The sequence below is a fragment of the Heptranchias perlo genome, chromosome 44 (genome assembly GCF_035084215.1).
Source record: "Heptranchias perlo isolate sHepPer1 chromosome 44, sHepPer1.hap1, whole genome shotgun sequence".
Lineage (NCBI taxonomy): Eukaryota > Metazoa > Chordata > Chondrichthyes > Hexanchiformes > Hexanchidae > Heptranchias > Heptranchias perlo.
In genome coordinates, this window is record NC_090368.1 from 1,249,415 (window position 1) to 1,276,464 (window position 27,050).

At 52.8% G+C, this 27,050-nt stretch overlaps 1 protein-coding gene and 2 non-coding genes across 4 annotated transcripts; all 3 read right to left on the reverse strand.

Moving 5' to 3' along the window:
- Nucleotides 1-91: 91 nt before the first annotated feature.
- LOC137306565 (KH homology domain-containing protein 4-like) lies at nucleotides 92-27,050 on the reverse strand. 2 transcript variants are annotated; one of them, XM_067975848.1, is made up of 14 exons: nucleotides 26,901-27,050; nucleotides 23,222-23,504; nucleotides 18,012-18,140; nucleotides 16,299-16,378; nucleotides 14,394-14,446; nucleotides 12,766-12,920; nucleotides 10,577-10,788; nucleotides 9,608-9,668; nucleotides 8,980-9,031; nucleotides 8,145-8,386; nucleotides 7,439-7,603; nucleotides 5,520-5,629; nucleotides 4,341-4,432; nucleotides 92-2,767 (listed from the first exon to the last, which is right to left on the reverse strand). In XM_067975848.1, exons 1-14 carry the CDS (start codon nucleotides 26,927-26,929, stop codon nucleotides 2,553-2,555), a joined length of 1,878 nt encoding a protein of 625 aa, XP_067831949.1. In that variant the 5' UTR covers nucleotides 26,930-27,050; the 3' UTR covers nucleotides 92-2,552. The 2 variants fall into 2 exon arrangements, with proteins under 2 accessions (XP_067831949.1, XP_067831948.1); XM_067975847.1 differs by lacking the exon at nucleotides 92-2,767 and having other exon boundaries at nucleotides 4,344-4,432; nucleotides 5,520-5,601; nucleotides 26,901-27,046.
- LOC137306761 (small Cajal body-specific RNA 4) lies at nucleotides 11,817-11,949 on the reverse strand. The gene has a single exon (XR_010958931.1). It is a non-coding gene; the product is annotated as a small Cajal body-specific RNA 4 (non-coding RNA).
- On the reverse strand, nucleotides 13,840-13,972 carry LOC137306762 (small Cajal body-specific RNA 4). The gene has a single exon (XR_010958932.1). It is a non-coding gene; the product is annotated as a small Cajal body-specific RNA 4 (non-coding RNA).

Below are 27,050 nucleotides of genomic sequence, written 5' to 3' on the forward strand. Positions count from 1 at the left end.
TGTCCTCGTCTCCCTTCGCCCTTGGTTTGATGAACCTGCAGCTCCTGAACAGACTGATAATTCTCAAGCCGCGCACTGAGTAAATCAGAGGAAGATTTACAGGTTCAGTTTATTTACAAAGGGCAAAATAAAAACTTAGTCACAATATTTACAAATGGCCAGAGAAAGAAACCAGGAGATTATAAATGACACGAGGTTATAGTAACCAGAAATTAAAGAGGGAACAGACAAACCGCAACCACTGTAGCTCCCCTGAGCATTCAGCCCATCCCTGGACTATAATCAGCATTACTGTTTGAAGGTGTGTAGCACACATGCAGGTGAGGGGATTGTGCACCATCGCGACATACATAACAAGGACCTCAACTTAAACTCAACTCTCAGCAAGTGTGGGAGTGGAACAGGGAAGGGGCCCAGATGGCCCCAATCCATCAAGTTTTCAGATGAACGGACCCTCTCCGGGGTTAGAGAACAAAGAACAAGCTTGCATTTCTACAGCACCTGTTACAACCTCAGGACGTCCCAAAGTGCAACAGTGAATACACTTCAAAAGCAATGTAGAAAACGGAGCAGCCAATTTGCACACAGCGAGATCCCACAAACAGCAATGTGATAATGAGCAGATCATCTGTATTTAGTGATGTTGGTTGAGGGATAAATATTGGCCCCAGGACACCGGGGAGAACTCCCCCCTGCTCTTCTTCCAATAGTGGCCGTGGGATCTTTTACACCCACCTGAGAGGGGCAGACGGGGCCCTCGGTTTAAAGTCTCATCCGAAAGACGACACCTCCGACGGCGTGGTGCTCCCTCAGTACTGACCCTCCGACGGTCCGGTGCTCCCTCAGTACTGACCCTCCGACAGTGCGGCGCTCCCTCAGTACTGACCCTCCGACAATGCAGCGCTCCCTCAGTACTGACCCTCCGACAGTGCAGCACTCCCTCAGTACCGACCCTCCGACAGTGCAGCGCTCCCTCAGTACTGACCCTCCGACAGTGCGGCGCTCCCTCAGTACTGACCCTCCGACAGTGCGGCGCTCCCTCAGCACTGACCCTCCGACAGTGCAGCGCTCCCTCAGCACTGCACTGGGAGTGTCGGCCTGGATTATGTGCTCGAGTCTCTGGAGTGAGACTTGAACTCACGACCTTCTGACTCATGGAGCTACCCACTAGCTGTGGAATGAGCTCCAGGCAGTGTCTGCAGATTGGGTTGGACCCTGCATGTAAGTTGGAGTTTGAAGGATTGGGTCAGGGCAGTCACTTTCTATATTAATTCTAGCTCTCATGCTTTTCAAGAGATGACATCTCGTCCCATTGGAACTCCTTTATATAAGATTTAACATGACTGGATAATCTAGTGAGGACATGGCCCAAGAAATCTCGCTCGAGCAGGCTGTTCAGCCCCACACACTAAGGTCAGTCCATGGGGTAAAGGTACAGACAGACTGACTATCTCTCAGCCACATACTAACCTCAGGAGCAACTGAAAGGGAAACATTCAAAATAAGACTCGTATAAACCACAGCCCCTGTCCTCACCCCACCCTTAAAACATTCGCCTAGATCTCAAAACAGGTAATATGCCCACCTCCCAACCGGGCCCAGGGACGCCCAGTTCACCACAATGCCCCATCCTGAAGTGGAGGGTGCTGCCCATCTCGACCAGGGCTGTGGTCGAGGCAGCACAATTGGCCTTAGTGGCCCTGAGGAGCAGGGTTCCTGCGCAGCGTGTGGGGACGACAGCAGCAGGTTTGACTGTGATGCCCTCTGTAAACTCACAGCCAGCTGCCTTTCACTGTCCAAGTTCACACATGAAGGGGTTGGAGACTGGGCTGAGGTTGACACGTGGGACCGTTGGGGAGAGACTCAGTGGCCAGTGAGAAAGATGGGAGCTCCTGTCAGCCGCTGCAGCAGTTCCAGTTTTTAATTCCGATTGCCAGTTGCTCTCTCTCTCTCTCTCTCTCTCTCCCTCCCTCCTCCTGGGGTTGGTATTTGCAGCACCATTCCTTCAGGGCTCACCTTACAACACCGCCCCCACTCCATATATTTTTAAGGGCCTTTATCAGAGGTTCACAGGCAGTAGAATGGGAAGTACACCTCTAGTGTCAGTCAGTGCAGCTCACGTCCCTCCCCACCCCAGAGCTCCTCACAGCGAGCGTTGGCCAGAGGATCAGTCTCCCAGGATACGGTGAAGTTCTGTGGAGTCAGTGACCCACTATAGTGCTGCCTCTCATCGCCACATCTGTCTGCACATCGCCACATCTGTCCCCGAGACCCCGGCAAATCGGAGAAAAAGTAAACTTCCAAAGTACTAAAAATTTCTTGGCGAACTTTTTTTTTTAAAAAGCATAATTTTTGAAGCTCTAACATTCTATCCGTGCGCCAGCAGAACGCCCATGGTCCTCACCACGCAGGCGGTGATACCTGCTCCGAGAGCCTGTGCCACTCTACATGCCAATAGTTCACAGTAACAGCGACGCCACACGTGATCTTCAGGTGGGATGGGAGGGGTAGAGAGAGGCCGCTGTTGGCGCAGTCCTGAAGATGCCAGTCGTCTACGGCGCCATCCAGAAGGGCATCTGTTGCTGTGCCCGCTGTGGGGGCAGCACGTATCTGCATCCCGCGCTCCAGCTCTGTTCCGCGTTGCCTGCACTTTGCCTCCTTCTGGAATGTTCTTCCTCCTCGTCCGACGAGCCGCCAGCGTAGGACACCAGCCTGGACCCCCTGTCGCCCGCTCTCCTCATCTTCATCGAGGGTTCCCCAGAACGATCTAGATACGGGCAAAGAACAAGAAACACACAGAGACACACAAACACACGGCAGAATCAACAGTCCCAAAAACAGATGAGAGAGAGAAACAGGTTTGTTATTGGGAGGGATGTGTTGTCGTTGATGTGATGCAGGTTTCACACACAGATCGAGGGCAGTCCGACACACAGGAGGGGAGGGCAGGTCAGCCACAGTCAGTGTTTCATCAGCCGCGGCAGCACCGTAACCATGAAAGAGAAAAGAGAGAGAGAGAGGGAGAAACACAAAAAGAAAAAGGTGAGGTTAGAGTGGGTTCTACCAGCTTGCACTCTCCCATCTGCCGGGCTGACTCTGACTGAGGGCTCAATATAAAGGCTTTTACAAAGTAACCCACATTCCACTGACAGCAAACACTGCCTTTGGACAAGCTTGTAAAGTTTGCGCACAGATATCAGTCAGGACACTGAGAGGCAAGTTTCTCCTCCTCCTCTCAGTCCCACATTCCCCAACACTACACTGGGCAATCCCACATTACAAGGGGAACTTAGCTGATGGAATAAAAATTTGGGAAAAAGTCTCTGTGCTCAGTTCAGTGAGACTTGGCGTTACACCAGGCACCGGACCGGTACAGACCTGGTCAGTGAGACTTGGTGTCACGCCAGGCACCGGTACAGACCTGGTCAGTGAGACTTGGCGTTACACCAGGCACCGGACCGGTACAGACCTGGTCAGTGAGACTTGGCGTTACACCAGGCACCGGACCGGTACAGACCTGGTCAGTGAGACTTGGCGTTACACCAGGCACCGGACCGGTACAGACCTGGTCAGTGAGACTTGGCGTTACACCAGGCACCGGACCGGTACAGACCTGGTCAGTGAGACTTGGCGTTACACCAGGCACCGGACCGGTACAGACCTGGTCAGTGAGACTTGGTGTCACGCCAGGCACCGGTACAGACCTGGTCAGTGAGACTTGGCGTTACACCAGGCACCGGACCGGTACAGACCTGGTCAGTGAGACTTGGCGTTACACCAGGCACCGGACCGGTACAGACCTGGTCAGTGAGACTTGGCGTTACACCAGGCACCGGACCGGTACAGACCTGGTCAGTGAGACTTGGTGTCACACCAGGCACCGGACCGGTACAGACCTGGTCAGTGAGACTTGGTGTCACACCAGGCACCGGACCGGTACAGACCTGGTCAGTGAGACTTGGCGTTACACCAGGCACCGGACCGGTACAGACCTGGTCAGTGAGACTTGGCGTTACACCAGGCACCGGACCGGTACAGACCTGGTCAGTGAGACTTGGTGTTACACCAGGCACCGGACCGGTACAGACCTGGTCAGTGAGACTTGGTGTTACACCAGGCAGAGCCTTTACCCACTAATCCTTCAGGGACTCAGTATCCAAATTTAAAAGAATGCACCCCTTTCTATGGTTAAAATGTAGCCTACGGTTCCAACCGCAGGGAAAGGCAATTTCGGTGAACAGGGCCTACCGAATAACTCCCACTTCCCAGGACAGGAATCCCCAGGAACTGCAGCTCTCCTCTCCCATCGAGACCCGGAATGAATGGGGCAGCTCACTCACCCAGACACAAGGACGGTCCATACATCCCCCTGTGGTCTTCTGATTCCATCAGCCCTTCATGTGGAAGTTGCAGTGGTGGTGGCATCATCTGCCTGGGTGGGACAGAGCAGCAACTGGGTTAGTAAGATCCAACCTTTTAAACTCAAGGTGCAGTGGACCAGGCACTGAAATACTCAAAGTGGAGATTTAATGTAAAATGTTAACAGTCACAAAATGAAAATGACAAATCCAAACAGATGACAATGTAAGTGCAAGTCTGGCTCAGACTATCCACTGAAGCAATTCCCAGTGGGTTCAAACATGGACCTTCGAATTCCCCAGTGCCGTGAGTGAACTGGCCCATACAATACAGAGCCACAGACCAGGATGCTCCAGGTTATGACTCTGTGCTGAGTTAGCTGAATCTGTGGTACTGAGCCACATGGATCAGGAGGGGCGCAGAACCATTCGTAGCCCGTGCTGAGTTAACCGACCCGAGCTCAGGCAGCAGGGGCTACAAGTAGGCTCAGCACCCGGCTCTAGAGGGGACAAACTAGCTGGCTTTCTGCTCCTGCTCAGTACCTACTGACTCCCGTCAGGTGAGGATCAGCTCGGCCGTCCCTTAGTGGCTAGATATTCTACAATCATTCACACTGCAGAAAGTGCAATGGGCTCCCAGTCAAACAGCTCAATGGGCAGGAGTGACCATAAAGGCACAAACACACTCCTATTGTGAATTGTTAGCTGGGTGATTCTCTTGTTAGATTCTTCCATAGTGTCAGAGACCATAGCCCAGAAGCATGTGGTGAGTATGGCCCCGGCTGAAAGTTGGCACCTCCCCGGTCTGGATGGATCAGAACCACCCAGGCAGTGGATGTATCATAAGAACATAAGAACATAAGAAATTGGAGCAGGAGTAGGCCAATCGGCCCCTCGAGCCTGCTCCGCCATTCAATAAGATCATGGCTGATCTGATCCCAACCACAAATCTAAAGAACACAAGAAGTCGGAGCAGGACCCGGCCACTCAGCCCCTGGGCCCTCTCCGCCACCCACAGGGCCTTGACCGATCCGAACTCAGCTCCATGTCCAATTTCCTGCCCGCTCCCCAAAAAATCCTGGGGCAAGCTCAGCCCCAACCCTGGGGCAAGTACAAGAAAAGACCAAATTACAAAATACCACAAAGCACAGAGACACCCACCTGTCCCTCTCCTTCTCCCTTCCACAGGATTCAGCGAAGATCACTCCAGCTCCACTTCTCCCGGTCTGAGAGGACCCTGTACCTAAATTAGTCATATGAATGGGTCCATGCTATGAGCAGAAAAAAGCAGCAGCATTAGCAGCAGTAACAATGGTTCCTACCGCAACATCCTGTTGCTAGGTTGCAGATGTGAACGCTCGCTCACTACCATAAGTCTCTTTAAAAAAGAAAGGAGACCATCGATTGGATCGGCATGACTAGCACCGACACTGGAACAAAGCAATAACCCAAACTAAACAAGTGCCTTTCGCCATGTCTCCAATTTAACAGTCTGCTGGCAAGGCTAATACCCCATACCCTGTATCCTGGCACTGCTTCATTCCAGGGGGACAGAGCGAGAACCTGCAGTGAGTATCGTGCCCTGTACTGCAGCTTACAGCACCCGCTCTTACTCTCTCAATCCAGATTCCCCAGTGATCCTTTAACACACAGTCCAGTCCAGTGGCACAAACCCTGGGCACCCTGACCCGCTGAGTGTAGGACACGCTCCAGTGATAAAGGGGTGGGACAAACAATACTGCCAGCAGCTGGCTACAGATCTGCAAACCTGGTTTCAAAATAAAGCATGAGTTCAGGAAGGTCCTGGTGGGTGTTGACCACAGAACTAAACCACCCAATCCAACAGAAAATTGGCACTTTCATTTATAGATACCACAGGGTGACTACTGTGTGATTGAGGATGAGGCACATTGCATGGACAGTGTAGAGGGAGCTTTACACTGCATCGAACCTGCGCTGTATAAAATTCACAAAACGCTGTTTGCCAGCATTGCTGAACGCTGCTCTGCCCCCAGCCCAGTAACCAGATCTGCTTCAAATTCACGCTCCCAGGCACTCCTTAATGCCAATGGCTCTTTTCCACAGCTGCATTCTAACAGCTTGGAATCCACAGCAATATCAGGGTGTGTGCACTGAGGAGGGATGCAGCATTTTAGGATAAATCGGCCACCACTACTAAAAAGCAAGAGGAGCGTCCTGAACAGTGAATGAGCCCCGAACCTCCCTGCTCCTACTAAAAGCCCTTGTCTGGCAATAATCACCCAGAGATGCTCAGACAGTTTGCCCCTTCCCGTGCTCTCTGTGCCCAGACACCACCAAGGACCCACACTGCCTTGTTCATTATTTACCAGAAGGTAAACTCAAAGCAAAAAACGGCCCATCGGGAGAATTTAAAAAACAGGAAAGGGCAACTGTTACTAAACCACCGGTTACCCTGTGAAACAGGCCCCACACACTCCATGTGCTCTGTTACACCATGTGTTACCCTGTGAAACAGGCCCCACACACTCCATGTGCTCTGTTACACCATGTGTTACCCTGTGAAACAGGCCCCACACACTCCATGTGCTCTGTTACACCATGAGTTACCCTGTGAAACAGGCCCCACACACTCCATGTGCTCTGTTACACCATGTGTTACCCTGTGAAACAGGCCCCACACACTCCATGTGCTCTCACTTTGGGCAGGGCTGAGCAGGACCCTTTCCTCAGGAACAGATGAAAGCAACCAAGACAGTCAGACTGTAATTATGTAGCGCCTCAAGCTCTCCGCACAGCCCCTCTGACTGTGTCCCAGAATGGGGCTACCCACTGAACCAGACTGCCCTCCTCAGCAGCTGGTCTCATGTGAGGCCGTACCGCATCCTGGGTGGGCGCTGGGGGAGTCGGACATAAGTGGGAGAAGAAACAAAAAGCTTTTTGCACTGGGGATTCTAACTGTGTAGCGTTGAGTATAGGCACAGTGCAAGTACAGGTTGGGAACAGTCTGCCAGAGTCCACTGTGGACCAGAAAGCACACAGGGACAGCCCCCAAAGCACACGTGCTGTAATCCTGCAGTGAGTAAGAGCGCATCTCCCACCTGGTATCCCAGCAGTGCCGACGACTCCTCGCTCTCTTCCGTGAAGCGTCTCTTGTGCCCCTGGGATGGTGGGAGATGGGCCGGGAGTCGAGCTGCAGCCAGCATCCCGCTGTAACCAGTCGTGTTCACGGGTAACGGTGGGGCGTAACCGCCAACCGAAGGGTTCTATCCCGCAGAAACAAAAAACGAGGCAGGGTTTAATTAGGACAACAAATCAGACCTCAGAATGTGGACAGAAGGTACTAGATCTCCCCTCCCCACCTGCTCTGAAGACACAGACATCCACCAGACTATAATTCCACAAGCACCCAGCTCCTTCAGTACCTCACTGAAGTGACCATTCTTCACCAGCACAGGCAGCGAGAGCACCAAGCTGATTAATCATGGGGGGCATCACTGCTAAACCCAATCTTCCCATGACTCAACGCCCATGGTTTCCCAGCAGGGGGGACTGTCCACTGCCCTGAGCAGCCCCAACTACTGCCCAGGGACTCGCGGGGCCCCGGCCGCCGCCCCGGGGACTCGCGGGGCAGCTCTTTGCAGCAGCTACCTCATTCTAAAATAAACACCTACACCCGCTGACTGAATAGGATCATTTCAGCACCAGGGGCTGATCCCACAAGCAATGCAGCTCAGACCTCCCGTCAGATAGGTCAGTCTCAAACACACCCCGACGCTCCCCGGGCACCCCAGACAATCGACCTACCTGTCCAGGAATGACCAGTGGCTGTGTTATTGGATATGTAGTTGGCACAGAGGGTACTCCAGATGGCATGGCATTGTTCACCACCCCCGAGACTGGGAAGGGTGCAGTATTGGGGCCACATTGCCTCGTGTATGAACTCTGAGAGGATTGCAGTGGCACAGGACTCATTGGATAGCTGGCCTGGTAACCCTGGACTGGGTAATAAGGCTGTTGTGTCATACCTCCTGGCACCTGTTGGTAACCTATAAAAGGAGAAGACGGTTTAGCAGAGTGGGAGTGCAACGCATGCTAGAGATATCACAAGAAGCTTCCCCCCCCTCTCCCGGTATCCAGCCCCCCCCCCCCCCATTACCTCACACAAGTGGCCATGCGTGAGCTTACATGGAGTGTCAGCAAGATATTCAAACATGGACTACACAGCCAAGACCAATCCTGGATCTCACCTAACATGCACACGCTCACATCCCAGCAGGCTTTCTCCTGAGGGAAAAAAGGATCCGAGGGAACAGCACTGTACCCAAGCTCTGATGGGCCACAGGCCCAGAGATACAGGGAACTCAGCCAGTTAGCTTCAGGCTGTATCCGGAGTACCAGCATTGGCCTGAAGTGTATCAACATTGGAGGAAGTGGAGCATCTCGCTCATCAAGTTATCGTGATGTCTGTGTGCCTGATTAAACAGATCCAACACTGCAGGTCCCCTCTGTCCAGTGGTTACATTTTTATACGCACACAGGACCATTGTGGAGGGGAATCATTTTACGAGGGTTGGAAGGCCTCGGTTCTGACCGACCCACAGAGAGAGCAGCTTTATTTTGTTCTTATTCGAAGACTTACCTTGAGGTGACATGGCTGAGGAATTCAGGAACCTAGAATGCTCATTATGAACCTAAACAGAGCCAGAAAGGAAATGTATTTAGATATTAAGTGGCACATGTTCCACATCCTGCAGCAAATACATACTGGCTCAAAAATTAAAGTTGACTGAACACACCAGAGTTCCCCGGAGAAGCCGCTGGGTAAATGACCCGCCCTGATGCCACACTGAACTAAACCAGAAGGCCTGAGCTTCGATATTCAGTGCAGTCGGCTGATTACAGCCAGAGCATGCGGTAAGAGGCTACAACTGGACACAACACCCAGAGTTCGAGGAGAAAGAAGAACAGCTGGAGTTCCTGCTCCTGAATGAGCCCAGCTGGAAGGTGTGCACGCGAGGCTGTCAGGAGGACAGGACCAGGCTCGACTGTGATTCCAACCACGGTTCAATAACCTGCTGACACTCACTGCCTGAGCAGACACGAGGAATGGCCACTTGAGTGAGATTCGAGAAGGCGACTAGTGTCCAGGGAAACCAGAGAGTCAACTCGATCAGGATCGAGGGGGACACTGGGGGGAGGGTGGGGGATAAAGAGACACACAGGGATTCTTTGTGAGTGACTCAGCCCATTACCAAAGTGATACTCACAGTCTGCAGCAAGCTCTCGCAGAGTTTCCTTGCAGCTGACAGGCCCTCTGACTTGGGATGACTGAAAGGAAAACAAATCGACATATCAGCAACAATTCACACGCCCACTCCCACCACGTGTGACCTCAGAACCATATCACACATCCAACTTCACCCCATGAAGACTACAACTACCAGACTGGCAGTACACCCAGCTCCGACTGCCAATCTCACACTCCTCCAGGTAAGGGACATTAGCAACTGGCCCAAACACTCCCTGGGGAGGTACAGCGTAAAGCTCCCTCTACACTGTCCCATCAAACACTCCCAGGGCAGGTATAGCACGGGTTAGATACAGAGTAAAGCTCCCTCTACACTGTCCCATCAAACACTCCCAGGGCAGGTACAGGGTTAGATACAGAGTAAAGCTCCCTCTACACTGTCCCATCAAACACTCCCAGGGCAGGTATAGCACGGGTTAGATACAGAGTAAAGCTCCCTCTATATTACCCACCAGCGTGACATATCCAAAATTCCACACCAATCATCCTGTGGTTGTGTGTAAGTTTAGAAAATATACTTGTATACCCCTCTTGTGTTGTAATGAGGAACCGGACTGAGACTCTCGTCTGGAGCCTCACAGCCAGCAGGTGCTGAAGACTTTGCCCCATCAGCCTGGACCGGGTGTGACTCCAGATCAAAGACAAAGTTCAGTTCTAACCCACTGCCAGCCATGTACAAACACACATCCCCACACCTGCGGGCATTGTTCGTCCTGTGCCCAGCTCTCTATCTCTCCTCTCCCTTGCATCCCACTTGCGCCAGCTTTCACACACCATGCAAGGCTGCTCCAACAGGTGTGCAAAGGTCACCAACAAACACAATGTGTTAGCAGAAATGGACAAAGAGTAGACACTGCAGGGTAACGGGACGTCTGGGCAGTGCACACAATCTGTAAACACTGGGCGATTATCAGGAGGATACTTGTACCTGATATAAATGTACATTGGCTCAAAGGCCTCTCTCCCAGAGGCGGGCTCCAGGCAGCCCGAGCCCTTCCCCCGGAGGAAGACCTTGGCACCAGTTTCCGCTTGAATGTGCTGCAGGTAGGAACCACCAGGACCCTCCACTTTCTCCTTAATATTAAAGGCTGCGATGATATGCTCCAGACCCACAAAGACTTTATCTTGCACATAATGCATCTGTGGAGCAAGAGAAGGAACTGAATTTACACAGGGCAAAGATGAAGTGCAACAAGGAAAGTGAACACTAAAGAAACAGGAATTGCTGAAAATACAGACTGGTCTGATGGAGAGAGTTGAATATTCTGGATCTGACGGTGTCTGGAAAGGGACAGTGGGCCATTTCCAGCACTAACTTCCCTCACTCTGATGAGCACCAAACCATTCACCCACTGGCGGAGAAGCTGAGCTCACTGAGTTTAATGGATTGGGCACTCCAAAACATCCATCACTGGTGACGCTAACTTCCACCACATACCAAGCTGCCACACTGTCGAGCGAGATCCCTGTGGGAATGGGGAAGAGCTGGCAATGGCAGGCTGCACCATTCACCTCCACTGGGTGAGGGCGAGACAGAGGGCTGAGAACAGGTGGCCTGCAGAACCACAAAGGAGGGATGAGGGGAGAAAACTGAAGACTAAAGCTAGCGCAGACTGGCCGTTCCATCAGCTGCTCAACGCAGCCCGTACCACAACACGAGACTCTGACCACATCTGGCTATTGTCATTCAAGGTTGCATCACAAGGGATACGTGAGAGACAGAGCGTTCAGTTCATCCACCCAGAGACCCCCCTACAGCCCGCACCCTCCCCAAATCGCACGACCCAACTCTCAAACTATTCCTGCAGTCTTGCCCCAGTATTTCCAGCAGCCCCCCCCACCCAATATTCCAGCAGCCTCCCCCCCCCACAATATTCCAGCAGCCTCCCCCCCCCCACAATATTCCAGCAGCCTCCCCCCCCAATATTCCAGCAGCCTCCCCCCCCCCACAATATTCCAGCAGCCTCCCCCCCCCCCACAATATTCCAGCAGCCTCCCCCCCCCCACAATATTCCAGCAGCCTCCCCCCCCCCCCAATATTCACTCTGCTCTCCAGCCCAGACACAAGGGGTGAACACCCGTCTCAGCTAACCTTTAACAGACAGAAGAGCTGCTCTCAAGTTCAATGTGGGGAGGGAAAGAATAAAGTTTAAAGTGTGAAATTATATTATTGTCGGGCTGTACAGTGAACCCCCAGCCTTCACTAGAAGTGGGGTTGTTCTCTCGGCCCAGTTTCTCTAGGAGGATAGTATCAGCAGAACCAAAAATACTTCACAGGCTCCACTTTCTTAATCCTCCTGATCTCTCAGGCACTGCAGCACAGAGTGAAGTGCAGCTCTCTCTACACTGTCCCATCAAACACTCCCAGGGCAGGTACAGGGTTAGATACAGAGTAAAGCTCCCTCTACACTGTCCCATCAAACACTCCCAGGGCAGGTACAGGGTTAGATACAGAGTAAAGCTCCCTCTACACTGTCCCATCAAACACTCCCAGGGCAGGTACAGGGTTAGATACAGAGTAAAGCTCCCTCTACACTGTCCCATCAAACACTCCCAGGGCAGGTACAGGGTTAGATACAGAGTAAAGCTCCCTCTACACTGTCCCATCAAACACTCCCAGGGCAGGTACAGCACAGGTTAGATACAGAGTAAAGCTCCCTCTACACTGTCCCATCAACTCCCAGGGCAGGTACAGCACGGGTTAGATACAGAGTAAAGCTCCCTCTACACTGTCCCATCAAACACTCCCAGGGCAGGTACAGCACGGTTTAGATACAGAGTAAAGCTCCCTCTACACTGTCCCATCAAACACTCCCAGGGCAGGTACAGCACGGATTAGATACAGAGTAAAGCTCCCTCTACACTGTCCCATCAAACACTCCCAGGGCAGGTACAGCACAGGTTAGATACAGAGTAAAGCTCCCTCTACTCAGCTGAGCACCTTTATACATTTATGAACGTCTCACACCAACTGTATGTGGCTTCTCTGAGCATGACTAACAATTTGACAAGGCTATTTTGTGCCTTGGACTCGCACCCACTAGGTGCTGGAGGAAGAATCTGCGGAGCAGGTAATGCCGCCACGAGCCACCCCTGCCCCGATGCAGCTGTACTTACCCCAGATTGTGATTTTGCCACAACGGTGTTAGTGTGCATAACCGCGGCCGGCTGGTGGTACACAGTGACCGTAGGACCGTTAAACGATGATGCAGAAGCACTCTCAGCTTTTACAACTCCACTTGCGATTATCTCTTTAATTCGGTTAACGGCCTCTGTAAAAAGGGTTGTAGAGCGCAGTGCGTCAAATGGCAAAACTCCACAGTATTTACGTAGTAGAGTGTGAGAGGGGTCCGTGAATACACCAATCCTCTAACACTCTCGACTAACGCCCCCAACCCCGTGGGCTCAGAGGTGCCAACACACACATCCCACATCTTGTTTTGCCCTTTCCCTGTCCCTCCCTCAAAGCTTCAGCCGCTTGCTGGGCAAAGGAGACCTTCGCCTCCAAACCTGGACAGTGTCAGCAAGTGACTGGACAGACTGACCCCTAATCCTGTCTTCAACCCCACACTCACCAATGACCTTTGAACTAAGACCCCCCAGGTAACAAACATGGACTTTTTGTTGTGAGGGACTGGGTGGGAGATCTCAGTTAACAGAGTGCATGCTCACTCTGCTCTCCAGCCCAGACACAAGGGGTGAACACCCGTCTCAGCTAACCTTTAACAGACAGAAGAGCTGCTCTCAAGTTCAATGTGGGGAGGGGGAAAGAGTATCAAAAAACAAACTTTCATTTCTATCACGCCTTTCGCCACCTCAGGACGTCCCAAAACACTTTACAGCCAATGAAGTTTTTGAAGTGTAGTCACTGTTGTAATGTAGGAAACGCAGCAGCCAATCTGCACACAGCAAGATCCCACAAATAGCAATATGATAAATGACCAGCTAATCTATATTTTAGTGATGTTGGTTGAGGGATAAATATTGGTCAGGACACCGGGGGGAACTCCCTGCTCTTCTTCGAACAGTGCTCACCCAAGAGGGCAGACGGGGCCTCGGTTTAACCTCTCATATAAAGACGTCAGTGCAGCACTCCCTGGGAGTGTCAGCCTAGGTTTTGTGCTCAAGTCTCGGGAGTGGGACTCAAACCCACGACCATCTGACTCAAAAGTTTAAAGTGTGAAATTATATTATTGTCGGGCTGTACAGTGAACCCCCAGCCTTCACTAGAAGTGGGGTTGTTCTCTCGGCCCAGTTTCTCTAGGAGGATAGTATCAGCAGAACCAAAAATACTTCACAGGCTCCACTTTCTTAATCCTCCTGATCTCCGACTGTTGCACCCCGCTGTGGTTTTATATCGAATTTAACCTGCCGTAGGTGAGGACTCCGGCTGGAACACAGGATCCAATGGGGCCAGCTGTCCTTCAGTAACTCACACACGTGGGCATTCTTCACATCAAGAGCCTGGACATCGAGCGTCACCAGGCTGAGCAACCAGAGCTGTGCCCAATCCTACCGTCACACCAAGCATGGTTAAAGAACCATGGCCCAGGCCCAATGTCCTCCTCGCCCATGGTCCACAATTGGGAGCTCTGTAGCAGGGGTTACCAGTGAGCTATCGGAATCGGGGGAGATGGAACCCTGGCTGGTCTTCCCTCTACCTAGCCCAGGGATGCAGAGATTAATCACAGAGCACATACTGCCGGACCTGGTGTTATACCATCATTTTGCAGCCACATACTTACTGTCAACAACTTCACGAGTTTGTCCCTGAATGTGCAGGTACAATGCACGATCGCTGAGGGGGAGAAATAAGAAACAGAATTTAGAATGTTTCTCTAATCTTAAGAGTTTGCAGCAAACACAGTCAGCACATTCAGGGTCAATGAGGCAACTGCCACTGCCTGAGTTAAACCAGCAAGACAAGAGCCCACGTGGCTCAGTGGGCACACGCACTCTCCGGTGTGATACTGAAGCATCACGGGTTCCATTGAGGTAGCTGCTCTCAGTCGAGACTGCAAAGGGGCGCAGTACCCTGGGCATGGAGTGCGATGCCCCCTTGTTGAATGTCCTGCCAATGTTCACTGTCTGGGCTGATATGAAGAATGGGCACCTCAGTGAGGTACCAGCAAGCTGTTGGAGCTTGACGAATAGTACCACGGCCAGAGTAAGCACCTCCAGGAGAAGGGAGAAGACACACTTTCATTTCCACAGCCCCTTTCACCACCTCAGGACACTCCAAAGCGCTTTATAGCCAATGAAGTACTTTTGAAGTGTAGTCACTTCTTGCTGTGCTGCCCTGGTTCCTACATTACAAACAGCAATGTGATAATGACCAGATCATCTGTTTTTAGTGATGTTGGTTGAGGGATAAATATAGGCTAGGACAGCGGGGAGAACTCCCCTCCACTTCTTCAAATAGTGGCCGTGGGATCTTTTACATCCACCTGAGAGGGCCAAAATATAGGATTCCCTCAGTACTGCCCCTCCGGCAGTGCGGCGCTCCCTCAGTACTGCCCCTCCGGCAGTGCGGCGCTCCCTCAGTACTGCCTCTCCGGCGGTGCGGCGCTCCCTCAGTACTGCCCCTCCGGCGGTGCGGCGCTCCCTCAGTACTGCCCCTCCGGCGGTGCGGCGCTCCCTCAGTACTGCCCCTCCGGCGGTGCGGCGCTCCCTCAGTACTGCCCCTCCGGCGGTGCGGCGCTCCCTCAGTACTGCCCCTCCGGCGGTGCGGCGCTCGCTCAGCAATGACCCTCCGACAGGGCGGCGCTCCCTCAGCAATGACCCTCCGGCAGTGCGGCGCTCCCTCAGCACTGACCCTCCGGCAGGGCGGCGCTCCCTCAGCACTGCCCCTCCGGCAGTGCGGCGCTCCCTCAGCACTGACCCTCCGACAGGGCAGCGCTCCCTCAGCACTGACCCTCCGACAGGGCAGCGCTCCCTCAGCACTGACCCTCCGACAGGGCAGCGCTCCCTCAGCACTGACCCTCCGACAGGGCAGCGCTCCCTCAGCACTGACCCTCCGACAGGGCAGCGCTCCCTCAGCACTGACCCTCCGACAGGGCAGCGCTCCCTCAGCACTGACCCTCCGACAGGGCAGCGCTCCCTCAGCACTGACCCTCCGACAGGGCAGCGCTCCCTCAGCACTGACCCTCCGACAGGGCAGCGCTCCCTCAGCACTGACCCTCCGACAGGGCGGCGCTCCCTCAGCACTGACCCTCCGACAGGGCGGCGCTCCCTCAGCACTGACCCTCCGACAGTGCGGCGCTCCCTCAGCACTGACCCTCCGACAGGGCGGCTCTCCCTCAGCACTGACCCTCCGACAGGGCGGCTCTCCCTCAGCACTGACCCTCCGACAGGGCAGCGCTCCCTCAGCACTGACCCTCCGACAGGGCAGCGCTCCCTCAGCACTGACCCTCCGACAGGGCAGCGCTCCCTCAGTCACTCACTGGGCGTATCAGGCCTGAATTATGGGGTTCGAGTCTCTGGAGTGGGGCTTGAACCCACGACCTTCTGACTCTGAGGCAAGAGTGCTGCCCACTGGGCCCCGGCTGACACCAAGAACAAAGGAGGAAATAGAGGAATGTTGCAGCCCGCAGGCCAGGGTGGGTAAGTTCAGGAGGAGGGAGGGCTGAGACTTTTTAATGCGTATATACCCGGGTGTGGCTTGTACTTTCTCTTCTTGAGCCATGAACCTCCCACGTGTGGACACAGCTGCTGCAGTCAGCCGACTGACCTGTGAGAGGAGACAGAAAACACAATGACTTCACTCTCCACTGTTCAAGCAAATCCAGAATTTTACTATTTTTTAAAAAAAACCTCACTCAGATCCCTCGAGAGTTCGACAGAAAGTGGGTGTCAGACAGAGGAGGCCTGAGCAGGTGCCACGGAGGTAACAAATGGTGGGGGCGCGGGGCGCTGGGCCGGGACCACCCAGTGGGGGCGCTGGGCCGGCACCACCCAGTGGGGGCGCTGGGCCGGCACCACCCAGTGGGGGCGCTGGGCCGGCACCACCCAGTGGGGGCGCTGGGCCGGCACCACCCAGTGGGGGCGCTGGGCCGGCACCACCCAGTGGGGGCGCTGGGCCGGCACCACCCAGTGGGGGCGCTGGGCCGGCACCACCCAGTGGGGGCGCTGGGCCGGCACCACCCAGTGGGGGCGCTGGGCCGGCACCACCCAGTGGGGGCGCTGGGCCGGCACCACCCAGTGGGGGCGCTGGGCCGGCACCACCCAGTGGGGGCGCTGGGCCGGCACCACCCAGTGGGGGCGCTGGGCCGGCACCACCCAGTGGGGGCGCTGGGCCGGCACCACCCAGTGGGGGCGCTGGGCCGGCACCACCCAGTGGGGGCGCTGGGCCGGCACCACCCAGTGGGGGCGCTGGGCCGGCACCACCCAGTGGGGGCGCTGGGCCGGCACCACCCAGTGGGGGCGCTGGGCCGGCACCACCCAGTGGGGGCGCTGGGCCGGCACCACCCAGTGGGGGCGCTGGGCCGGCACCACCCAGTGGGGGCGCTGGGCCGGCACCACCCAGTGGGGGCGCTGGGCCGGCACCACCCAGTGGGGGCGCTGGGCCGGCACCACCCAGTGGGGGCGCTGGGCCGGCACCACCCAGTGGGGGCGCTGGGCCGGCACCACCCAGTGGGGGCGCTGGGCCGGCACCACCCAGTGGGGGCGCTGGGCCGGCACCACCCAGTGGGGGCGCTGGGCCGGCACCACCCAGTGGGGGCGCTGGGCCGGCACCACCCAGTGGGGGCGCTGGGCCGGCACCACCCAGTGGGGGCGCTGGGCCGGCACCACCCAGTGGGGGCGCTGGGCCGGGCCGGCACCACCCAGTGGGGGCGCTGGGCCGGGCCGGCACCACCCAGTGGGGGCGCTGGGCCGGGCCGGCACCACCCAGTGGGGGCGCTGGGCCGGGCCGGCACCACCCAGTGGGGGCGCTGGGCCGGGCCGGCACCACCCAGTGGGGGCGCTGGGCCGGGCCGGCACCACCCAGTGGGGGCGCTGGGCCGGGCCGGCACCACCCAGTGGGGGCGCTGGGCCGGGCCGGCACCACCCAGTGGGGGCGCTGGGCCGGGCCGGCACCACCCAGTGGGGGCGCTGGGCCGGGCCGGCACCACCCAGTGGGGGCGCTGGGCCGGGCCGGCACCGGGCAGGCAGCAGTCCTCACAATGGCCTCACGCCTCAGGGTGGTGGGGGGAGGAAAAAAAATCAGCCAACATTGCAGTGAGCTCTGCTGGGAAATCTACGTTACGTAATATTTCCAGCACAGAAACAAGCCATTCGACCCAACTGGTCTATGCCAGTGCTTATGCTCCCGACGAGTCTCCTCCCACCCTACTTCATCCATTATACAGACATTCCCCTCACACCTCGTCCTGAGTCTGCCCTCGGGTCAGCAGGTTCCGACAGCTGATGGGAACATCGTTGATTTCTACTTCTGCCACCACCAGGTCATCTTTGTTCTTAGCAACGGCTGCCATCTTCCCCGGAAGCGGGACCTGCAATGGACAGGGCGTTAGAACAGAGAGAGACAGGAATCTACAATGGACAGGGTATTAGAACAGAGAGAGACAGGAATCTACAATGAACAGGGTATTAGAACAGAGAGAGACAGGAATCTACAATGAACAGGGCGTTAGAACAGAGAGAGACAGGAATCTACAATGAACAGGGTATTAGAACAGAGAGACAGGAATCTACAACGGACAGGGTATTAGAACAGAGAGAGACAGGAATCTACAATGAACAGGGTATTAGAACAGAGAGACAGGAATCTACAACGGACAGGGTATTAGAACAGAGAGAGACAGGAATCTACAATGGACAGGGTATTAGAACAGAGAGACAGGAATCTACAATGAACAGGGTATTAGAACAGAGAGACAGGAATCTACAACGGACAGGGTATTAGAACAGAGAGAGACAGGAATCTACAATGAACAGGGTATTAGAACAGAGAGAGACAGGAATCTACAATGGACAGGGTATTAGAACAGAGAGAGACAGGAATCTACAATGAACAGGGTATTAGAACAGAGAGAGACAGGAATCTACAATGAACAGGGTATTAGAACAGAGAGAGACAGGAATCTACAATGAACAGGGTATTAGAACAGAGAGAGACAGGAATCTACAATGAACAGGGTATTAGAACAGAGAGAGACAGGAATCTACAATGAACAGGGTATTAGAACAGAGAGACAGGAATCTACAATGAACAGGGTATTAGAACAGAGAGAGACAGGAATCTACAATGAACAGGGTATTAGAACAGAGAGAGACAGGAATCTACAATGAACAGGGTATTAGAACAGAGAGAGACAGGAATCTACAATGAACAGGGTATTAGAACAGAGAGAGACAGGAATCTACAATGAACAGGGTATTAGAACAGAGAGACAGGAATCTACAATGAACAGGGTATTAGAACAGAGAGAGACAGGAATCTACAATGAACAGGGTATTAGAACAGAGAGAGACAGGAATCTACAATGAACAGGGTATTAGAACAGAGAGAGACAGGAATCTACAATGAACAGGGTATTAGAACAGAGAGAGACAGGAATCTACAATGAACAGGGTATTAGAACAGAGAGAGACAGGAATCGACAATGAACAGGGTATTAGAACAGAGAGAGACAGGAATCTACAATGAACAGGGTATTAGAACAGAGAGAGACAGGAATCTACAATGAACAGGGTATTAGAACAGAGAGACAGGAATCTACAATGAACAGGGTATTAGAACAGAGAGAGACAGGAATCTACAATGAACAGGGTATTAGAACAGAGAGAGACAGGAATCTACAATGAACAGGGTATTAGAACAGAGAGAGACAGGAATCGACAATGAACAGGGTATTAGAACAGAGAGAGACAGGAATCTACAATGAACAGGGTATTAGAACAGAGAGACAGGAATCTACAATGAACAGGGTATTAGAACAGAGAGAGACGGGAATCTACAATGAACAGGGTATTAGAACAGAGAGAGACTGGAATCTACAATGAACAGGGTATTAGAACAGAGAGACGGGAATCTACAATGAACAGGGTATTAGAACAGAGAGAGACAGGAATCTACAATGGACAGGGTATTAGAACAGAGAGAGACAGGAATCTACAATGAACAGGGTATTAGAACAGAGAGACGGGAATCTACAATGAACAGGGTATTAGAACAGAGAGAGACGGGAATCTACAATGAACAGGGTATTAGAACAGAGAGAGACAGGAATCTACAATGAACAGGGTATTAGAACAGAGAGACGGGAATCTACAATGAACAGGGTATTAGAACAGAGAGAGACGGGAATCTACAATGAACAGGGTATTAGAACAGAGAGAGACAGGAATCTACAATGAACAGGGTATTAGAACAGAGAGAGACAGGAATCTACAATGAACAGGGTATTAGAACAGAGAGAGACAGGAATCTACAATGAACAGGGTATTAGAACAGAGAGAGACAGGAATCTACAACGGACAGGGTATTAGAACAGAGAGAGACGGGAATCTACAATGAACAGGGTATTAGAACAGAGAGAGACAGGAATCTACAATGAACAGGGTATTAGAACAGAGAGAGACGGGAATCTACAATGAACAGGGTATTAGAACAGAGAGACAGGAATCTACAATGAACAGGGTATTAGAACAGAGAGAGACAGGAATCTACAATGAACAGGGTATTAGAACAGAGAGAGACAGGAATCTACAATGAACAGGGTATTAGAACAGAGAGAGACAGGAATCTACAATGAACAGGGTATTAGAACAGAGAGAGACAGGAATCTACAATGAACAGGGTATTAGAACAGAGAGAGACAGGAATCTACAATGAACAGGGTATTAGAACAGAGAGAGACGGGAATCTACAATGAACAGGGTATTAGAACAGAGAGACAGGAATCTACAATGAACAGGGTATTGGAACAGAGAGACGGGAATCTACAATGAACAGGGTATTAGAACAGAGAGAGACGGGAATCTACAATGAACAGGGTATTAGAACAGAGAGAGACTGGAATCTACAATGAACAGGGTATTAGAACAGAGAGAGACAGGAATCTACAATGGACAGGGTATTAGAACAGAGAGAGACAGGAATCTACAATGAACAGGGTATTAGAACAGAGAGACGGGAATCTACAATGAACAGGGTATTAGAACAGAGAGAGCCGGGAATCTACAATGAACAGGGTATTAGAACAGAGAGAGACAGGAATCTACAATGAACAGGGTATTAGAACAGAGAGAGACAGGAATCTACAATGAACAGGGTATTAGAACAGAGAGAGACAGGAATCTACAATGAACAGGGTATTAGAACAGAGAGAGACAGGAATCTACAACGGACAGGGTATTAGAACAGAGAGAGCCGGGAATCTACAATGAACAGGGTATTAGAACAGAGAGAGACAGGAATCTACAATGAACAGGGTATTAGAACAGAGAGAGACAGGAATCTACAATGAACAGGGTATTAGAACAGAGAGAGACAGGAATCTACAATGAACAGGGTATTAGAACAGAGAGAGACAGGAATCTACAACGGACAGGGTATTAGAACAGAGAGAGACAGGAATCTACAATGAACAGGGTATTAGAATAGAGAGAGACAGGAATCTACAACGAACAGGGTATTAGAACAGAGAGAGACAGCAATCTACAATGAACAGGGTATTAGAACAGAGAGAGACAGGGAGACAGGAATCTACAATGAACAGGGTATTAGAACAGAGAGACAGGAATCTACAATGAACAGGGTATTAGAACAGAGAGAGACAGGGAGACAGGAATCTACAATGAACAGGGTATTAGAACAGAGAGACAGGAATCTACAATGAACAGGGTATTAGAACAGAGAGAGACAGGAATCTACAATGAACAGGGTATTAGAACAGAGAGAGAGGGGAATCTACAATGAACAGGGTATTAGAACAGAGAGACAGGAATCTACAATGAACAGGGTATTAGAACAGAGAGAGACAGGAATCTACAATGAACAGGGTATTAGAACAGAGAGAGACAGGAATCTACAATGAACAGGGTATTAGAACAGAGAGACAGGAATCTACAATGAACAGGGTATTAGAACAGAGAGAGACAGGAATCTACAATGAACAGGGTATTAGAACAGAGAGAGACAGGAATCTACAATGAACAGGGTATTAGAACAGAGAGAGACAGGAATCTACAATGAACAGGGTATCAGAACAGAGAGAGACGGGAATCTACAATGAACAGGGTATTAGAACAGAGAGAGACGGGAATCTACAATGAACAGGGTATTAGAACAGAGAGAGACAGGAATCTACAATGAACAGGGCATTAGAACAGAGAGAGACAGGAATCTACAATGAACAGGGTATTAGAACAGAGAGAGACAGGAATCTACAATGAACAGGGTATTAGAACAGAGAGAGACAGGAATCTACAATGAACAGGGTATTAGAACAGAGAGGCAGGAATCTTATGAACACCCAGCTGTCTGCAGGGTTACAAGGAGTTGGCAAGTGAGTGGCAATCGAAGCACAGGGCTGTTGGGACGTGACACTCAAGTCACCCCATCAATCGATTTGCATCCTTACAGTGCTGGGCTGTCAGAAATCCCCAACCACATTGTGGTTCCCTCCCCACCTGGCACAATGCAGGACAGCAGCACCTGCTCTGCCCAAACCTTCTTTACCATCATTGCCACGAAGCGGATGAAGTGAAACGAGCCCGACCTGCTGCGGGCAAATGGCGCGCGAATGCTCTTCTCCATCTGATCCAAACACTGACCCTCCCATATTCACATTACTGACTCCTCCATAGGTTGGGGGTCACTTCTACACTAATGGAGGCACTGCCCACCCAGAATGCTCAGCAAGAGTGAAAGTGCTCTATAATCATCTGTTGGGAAAACTCCTTTACCAGGAAACAGATTCTCAATCTTATCACGGGCAGCAAGGGAGACATAAGGGAGATACTGAAGCTTTATTTTTGTTCAGTCTGACATGCACAGTAGCCCATCAAGTTTAAGGGCCTCCAACCCAACTACTGAGAAATCCCTGTGTAAAGAGACTCTCCATTTCCAACAGTGCAGTCTCCACCCACCCAAGTCCAAACAGCTTGAATGCAGGTTAGCAAGATCATTTCAGTGATCGAGACAGACAGAATTAAAGCAAGAATGTGAGCACAAAGGAGAGAAGGGACCCCATCTGCCCTCTCAGGTGGATGTAAAAGATCCCACGGTCACTATTTGAAGAGCGGGGGAGTTCTCCCCGGTGTGCTTGGGCCAATATTTATCCCTCAACCAACATCAGTAAACACAGATTATCTGGTCATTTATCACATTGCTGTTTGTGGGATCTTGCTGTGAGAAAATTGGCTGCTGTGTTTCCTACATTACAACAGTGAAAAGTCCTTTGTTGGCTGTAAAGTGCTTTGGGACGTCCTGAGGTGGTGAAGGGTGTGATAGAAATGCAAGCTCTTTCAGATATAATCAGGCTCTGGTGCCTGACAGCGCTCCCAATGCAGCCCATTCTTTCCGTTGCTGTGCCCTGCTGCCCCCCCCGTGAGGTGCAGTCTGTACCTGTTCAGGAACACTCTGAGTCGGTCTCAGTTTCCCCTTCGCCATCAGCATGGCGTTGATCTTGGCGGCGACGGCCGCGGCTGCATCGAGCGCTCCGGAAGCCGGGGCGATGGATTCTGCGTCCGGGCTCTGCGTGCTCATGGCCATCCCAGCCCCGGGGGGCAGAGACTCCTGCGCTGACATGGTCGGCAAGGTGACTGTTGGCATGGAGACCTGCGTAGGCATCACCCCCGTTAGCGAGCTGTGAACGGCAGGACCCGGCTGGTCCCACTTTCTACGACGCCTGCAAAGCAAAGATCATTTTTTATTCTGCACTCAGGAAATGCTGGGGAAAGGAGCAGAGTTTAGGCAACAAGAACTGGGTACGACACAGTCACCAATGGTGGGGGAACGCACAAGAGGCCAGTTTCAGAGGAACATAAGAACATAAGAACATAAGAAATTGGAGCAGGAGTAGGCCAATCGGCCCCTCGAGCCTGCTCCGCCATTCAATAAGATCATGGCTGATCTGATCCCAACCACAAATCTAAAGAACACAAGAAGTCGGAGCAGGACCCGGCCACATAGCCCCTGGGCCCTCTCCGCCACCCACAGGGCATTGACCGATCCGAACTCAGCTTCATGTCCAATTTCCTGCCCGCTCCCCATAACCCCTAATTCCCTTTACTTCTAGGAAACTGTCTATTTCTGTTTTAAATCTATTTAATGATGTAGCTTCCACAGCTTCCTGGGGCAGCAAATTCCACAGACCTACCACCCTCTGAGTGAAGAAGTTTCTCCTCATCTCAGTTTTGAAAGAGCAGCCCCTTATTCTAAGATTATGCCCCCTAGTTCTAGTTTCACCCATCTTTGGGAACATCCTTACTGCATCCACCCGATCAAGACCCTTCACAATCTTATATGTTTCAATAAGATCGCCTCTCATTCTTCTGAACTCCAATGAGTAGAGTCCCAATCTACTCAACCTCTCCTCATATGTCCGCCCCCTCATCCCCGGGATTAACCGAGTGAACCTTCTTTGTACTGCCTCGAGAGCAAGTATGTCTTTTCTTAAGTATGGAGACCAAAACTGTATGCAGTATTCCAGGTGCGGTCTCACCAATACCTTATATAACTGCAGCAATACCTCCCTGTTTTTATATTCTATCCCCCTAGCAATAAAAGCCAACATTCCGTTGGCCTTCTTGATCACCTGCTGCACCTGCATACCAACTTTTTGATTTTCTTGCACTAGGACCCCCAGATCCCTTTGTACTGCAGTACTTTCCAGTCTCTCGCCATTAAGAAAATAACTTGCTCTCTGATTTTTCCTGCCAAAGTGCATAACCTCACATTTTCCAATATTATATTGCATCTGCCAAATCTCCGCCCACTCACCCAGCCTGTCTATATCCCCTTGCAGGTTTTTTATGTCCTCCTCACTCTCTACTTTCCCTCCCATCTTTGTATCATCTGCAAATTTTGATATGTTGCACTCGGTCCCCTCCTCCAAATCGTTAATATAGATTGTAAAGAGTTGGGGACCCAGCACCGACCCCTGTGGAACACCACTGGTTACTGGTTGCCAGTCCGAAAATGAACCATTTATCCCAACTCTCTGCTTCCTGTTTGATAACCAATCCTCCACCCATGCCAGAATATTACCCCCAATCCCGTGATTTTTTATCTTAAGTAATAATCTTTTATGTGGCACCTTGTCGAATGCCTTCTGGAAGTCTAAATACACTACGTCCACTGGTTCCCCTTTATCCACCCTATACGTTATATCCTCGAAGAACTCAAGCAAATTTGTCAGACATGACTTCCCCTTCATAAAGCCATGCTGACTTTGTCCTATTAAATTATGCTTATCTAAATGTTCCGTTACTGTCTCCTTAATAATAGACTCCAAAATTTTACCCACCACAGATGTTAAGCTAACTGGCCTATAATTTCCAGCCTTCTGCCTACTACCCTTTTTAAATAACGGTGTTACATTAGCAGTTTTCCAATCTGCCGGGACCTCTCCTGATCCAACAGGGAGATCTTGGAGGGTTGTGGGGCTGGAGGAGGTTACAAAGATCGGGGGGGTGGGGGTGAGGCCACGGAGGGATTTAAACACAGTAAGAATTTTAAATTGGAGCGCTGGTGGACTGGGAGTTGCTGTAGGTCAGCACGACGAGCGACGGGCGACCCAGATCAGCTGAGGTTTATGAAGTGTGAATGAGAGGCCGGCCAGGAGAGCATTTTAATAGTGGAGTCTGGAGGTGACAAAAGTACAATGAGGCTTTCAACAGCAGACAGGCCACGCTGCAGAGGTTGTCTTTGTGATGGAGAGGATACGGGGCCGGAAGCTTAGCTCTGGGACGAACAGCACACCGAGGTTGCAAACAATCCGGTTCACCCTGAGAGTGGCCAAGGAGAGGGAATGGAATGGAATGGGTGGCGAGGGTATGGCATTTGTGGTGGGGACTGAAGGTAATGGCTTCAGTCTCCCAATGTTTAGCGGGAGGAAATCGCGTCTCATCCACAGCCGGATGTCAGACAAGCAGTCTGACAACACAGAGATATTGCAGGGATGGAGAGGTGGTGGAGCTGGTTGGTGTCAGTTTACATTTGGGAGCCGATTCCATATCTGTAGATGATGTTACCGGGGCAGCGTGTAGATGATGAGGAGAGGGGGCCAAGGAAAGCTCTCCAGAGGCAACAGTGTCGAGGAGTCAAGAGCAGTCATTGCTCTGCCTAGGATTGGATGGGTTAGAATCAAGCACAGGTAATCCCACTGAGCATTGGAGGAAGGTGTGGACACGTCAAAGGCTTCAGGAGGATGGGGAACGCACCAGGTTCAACAGGAGGGCAGTGAGTGAGTGCGGTTATGGCCGATTCAGTGCGTGGCAGAGAGATTCCCCTCCCCCCACCCACATACCCTTCCATCTACCTACACCCCTCTCCCCCCCCCTCGTTCCCACCCCCCCCCCTCGTTCCCTCTCCCCCCCCTCGTTCCCGTTCCCACTCCCCCCCCTCGTTCCCACTCCCCCCCCTCGTTCCCACTCCCCCCCCCTCGTTCCCACACCCCCCCTCGTTCCCACACCCCCCCTCGTTCCCTCTCCCCCCCCCTCGTTCCCGTTCCCACACCCCCCCCTCGTTCCCACACCCCCCCCTCGTTCCCACACCCCCCCCTCGTTCCCACACCCCCCCCCTCGTTCCCGTTCCCACCCCCCCCCCTCGTTCCCACACCCCCCCCTCGTTCCCACATCCCCCTCGTTCCCACACCCCCCCTCGTTCCCACACCCCCCCCTCGTTCCCGTTCCCACACCCCCCCCTCGTTCCCACTCCCACACACCCCCCCACACTCCCCCCTACTCATTCCCTCCCTCCCTCCCAACCCCCCCCCACACCCACACCCCCCCCCCACACCCACACCCCCCCCACTACTCATTCCCTCCCTCCCCCCCTACTCATTCCCAACCCCCCCCCCTACTCATTCCCAACCCCCCCCACACCCCCCCCTACTCATTCCCACCCCCCCACACCCACACCCCTCCTCATTCCCACTCACCCCTCCTCCTCCTCCTCCTCTCTCTCGCCACACTCCCTCCCCTCCCCCTCCCTCCGGCCGCCATTTTCTCTCTCACTGCCCCCGGTTTTTTAATGATTCCCCCCCGCTCTCCGCGGTCCCCGCTGCCGCTCCGTCCCTCACCCGTTGGCCTGCGCTATCTCCGCCGCCATTCCCGAGCCGCCGCCGCCGCCGCTCCGGCCTTTCCAGAACAATCCGCAGCCTTGCTCCCACAGCGTCAACGGGCGACACGTCACTTCCGCCTCAATCGGGAGTACGTCACAGCCCCTCTCC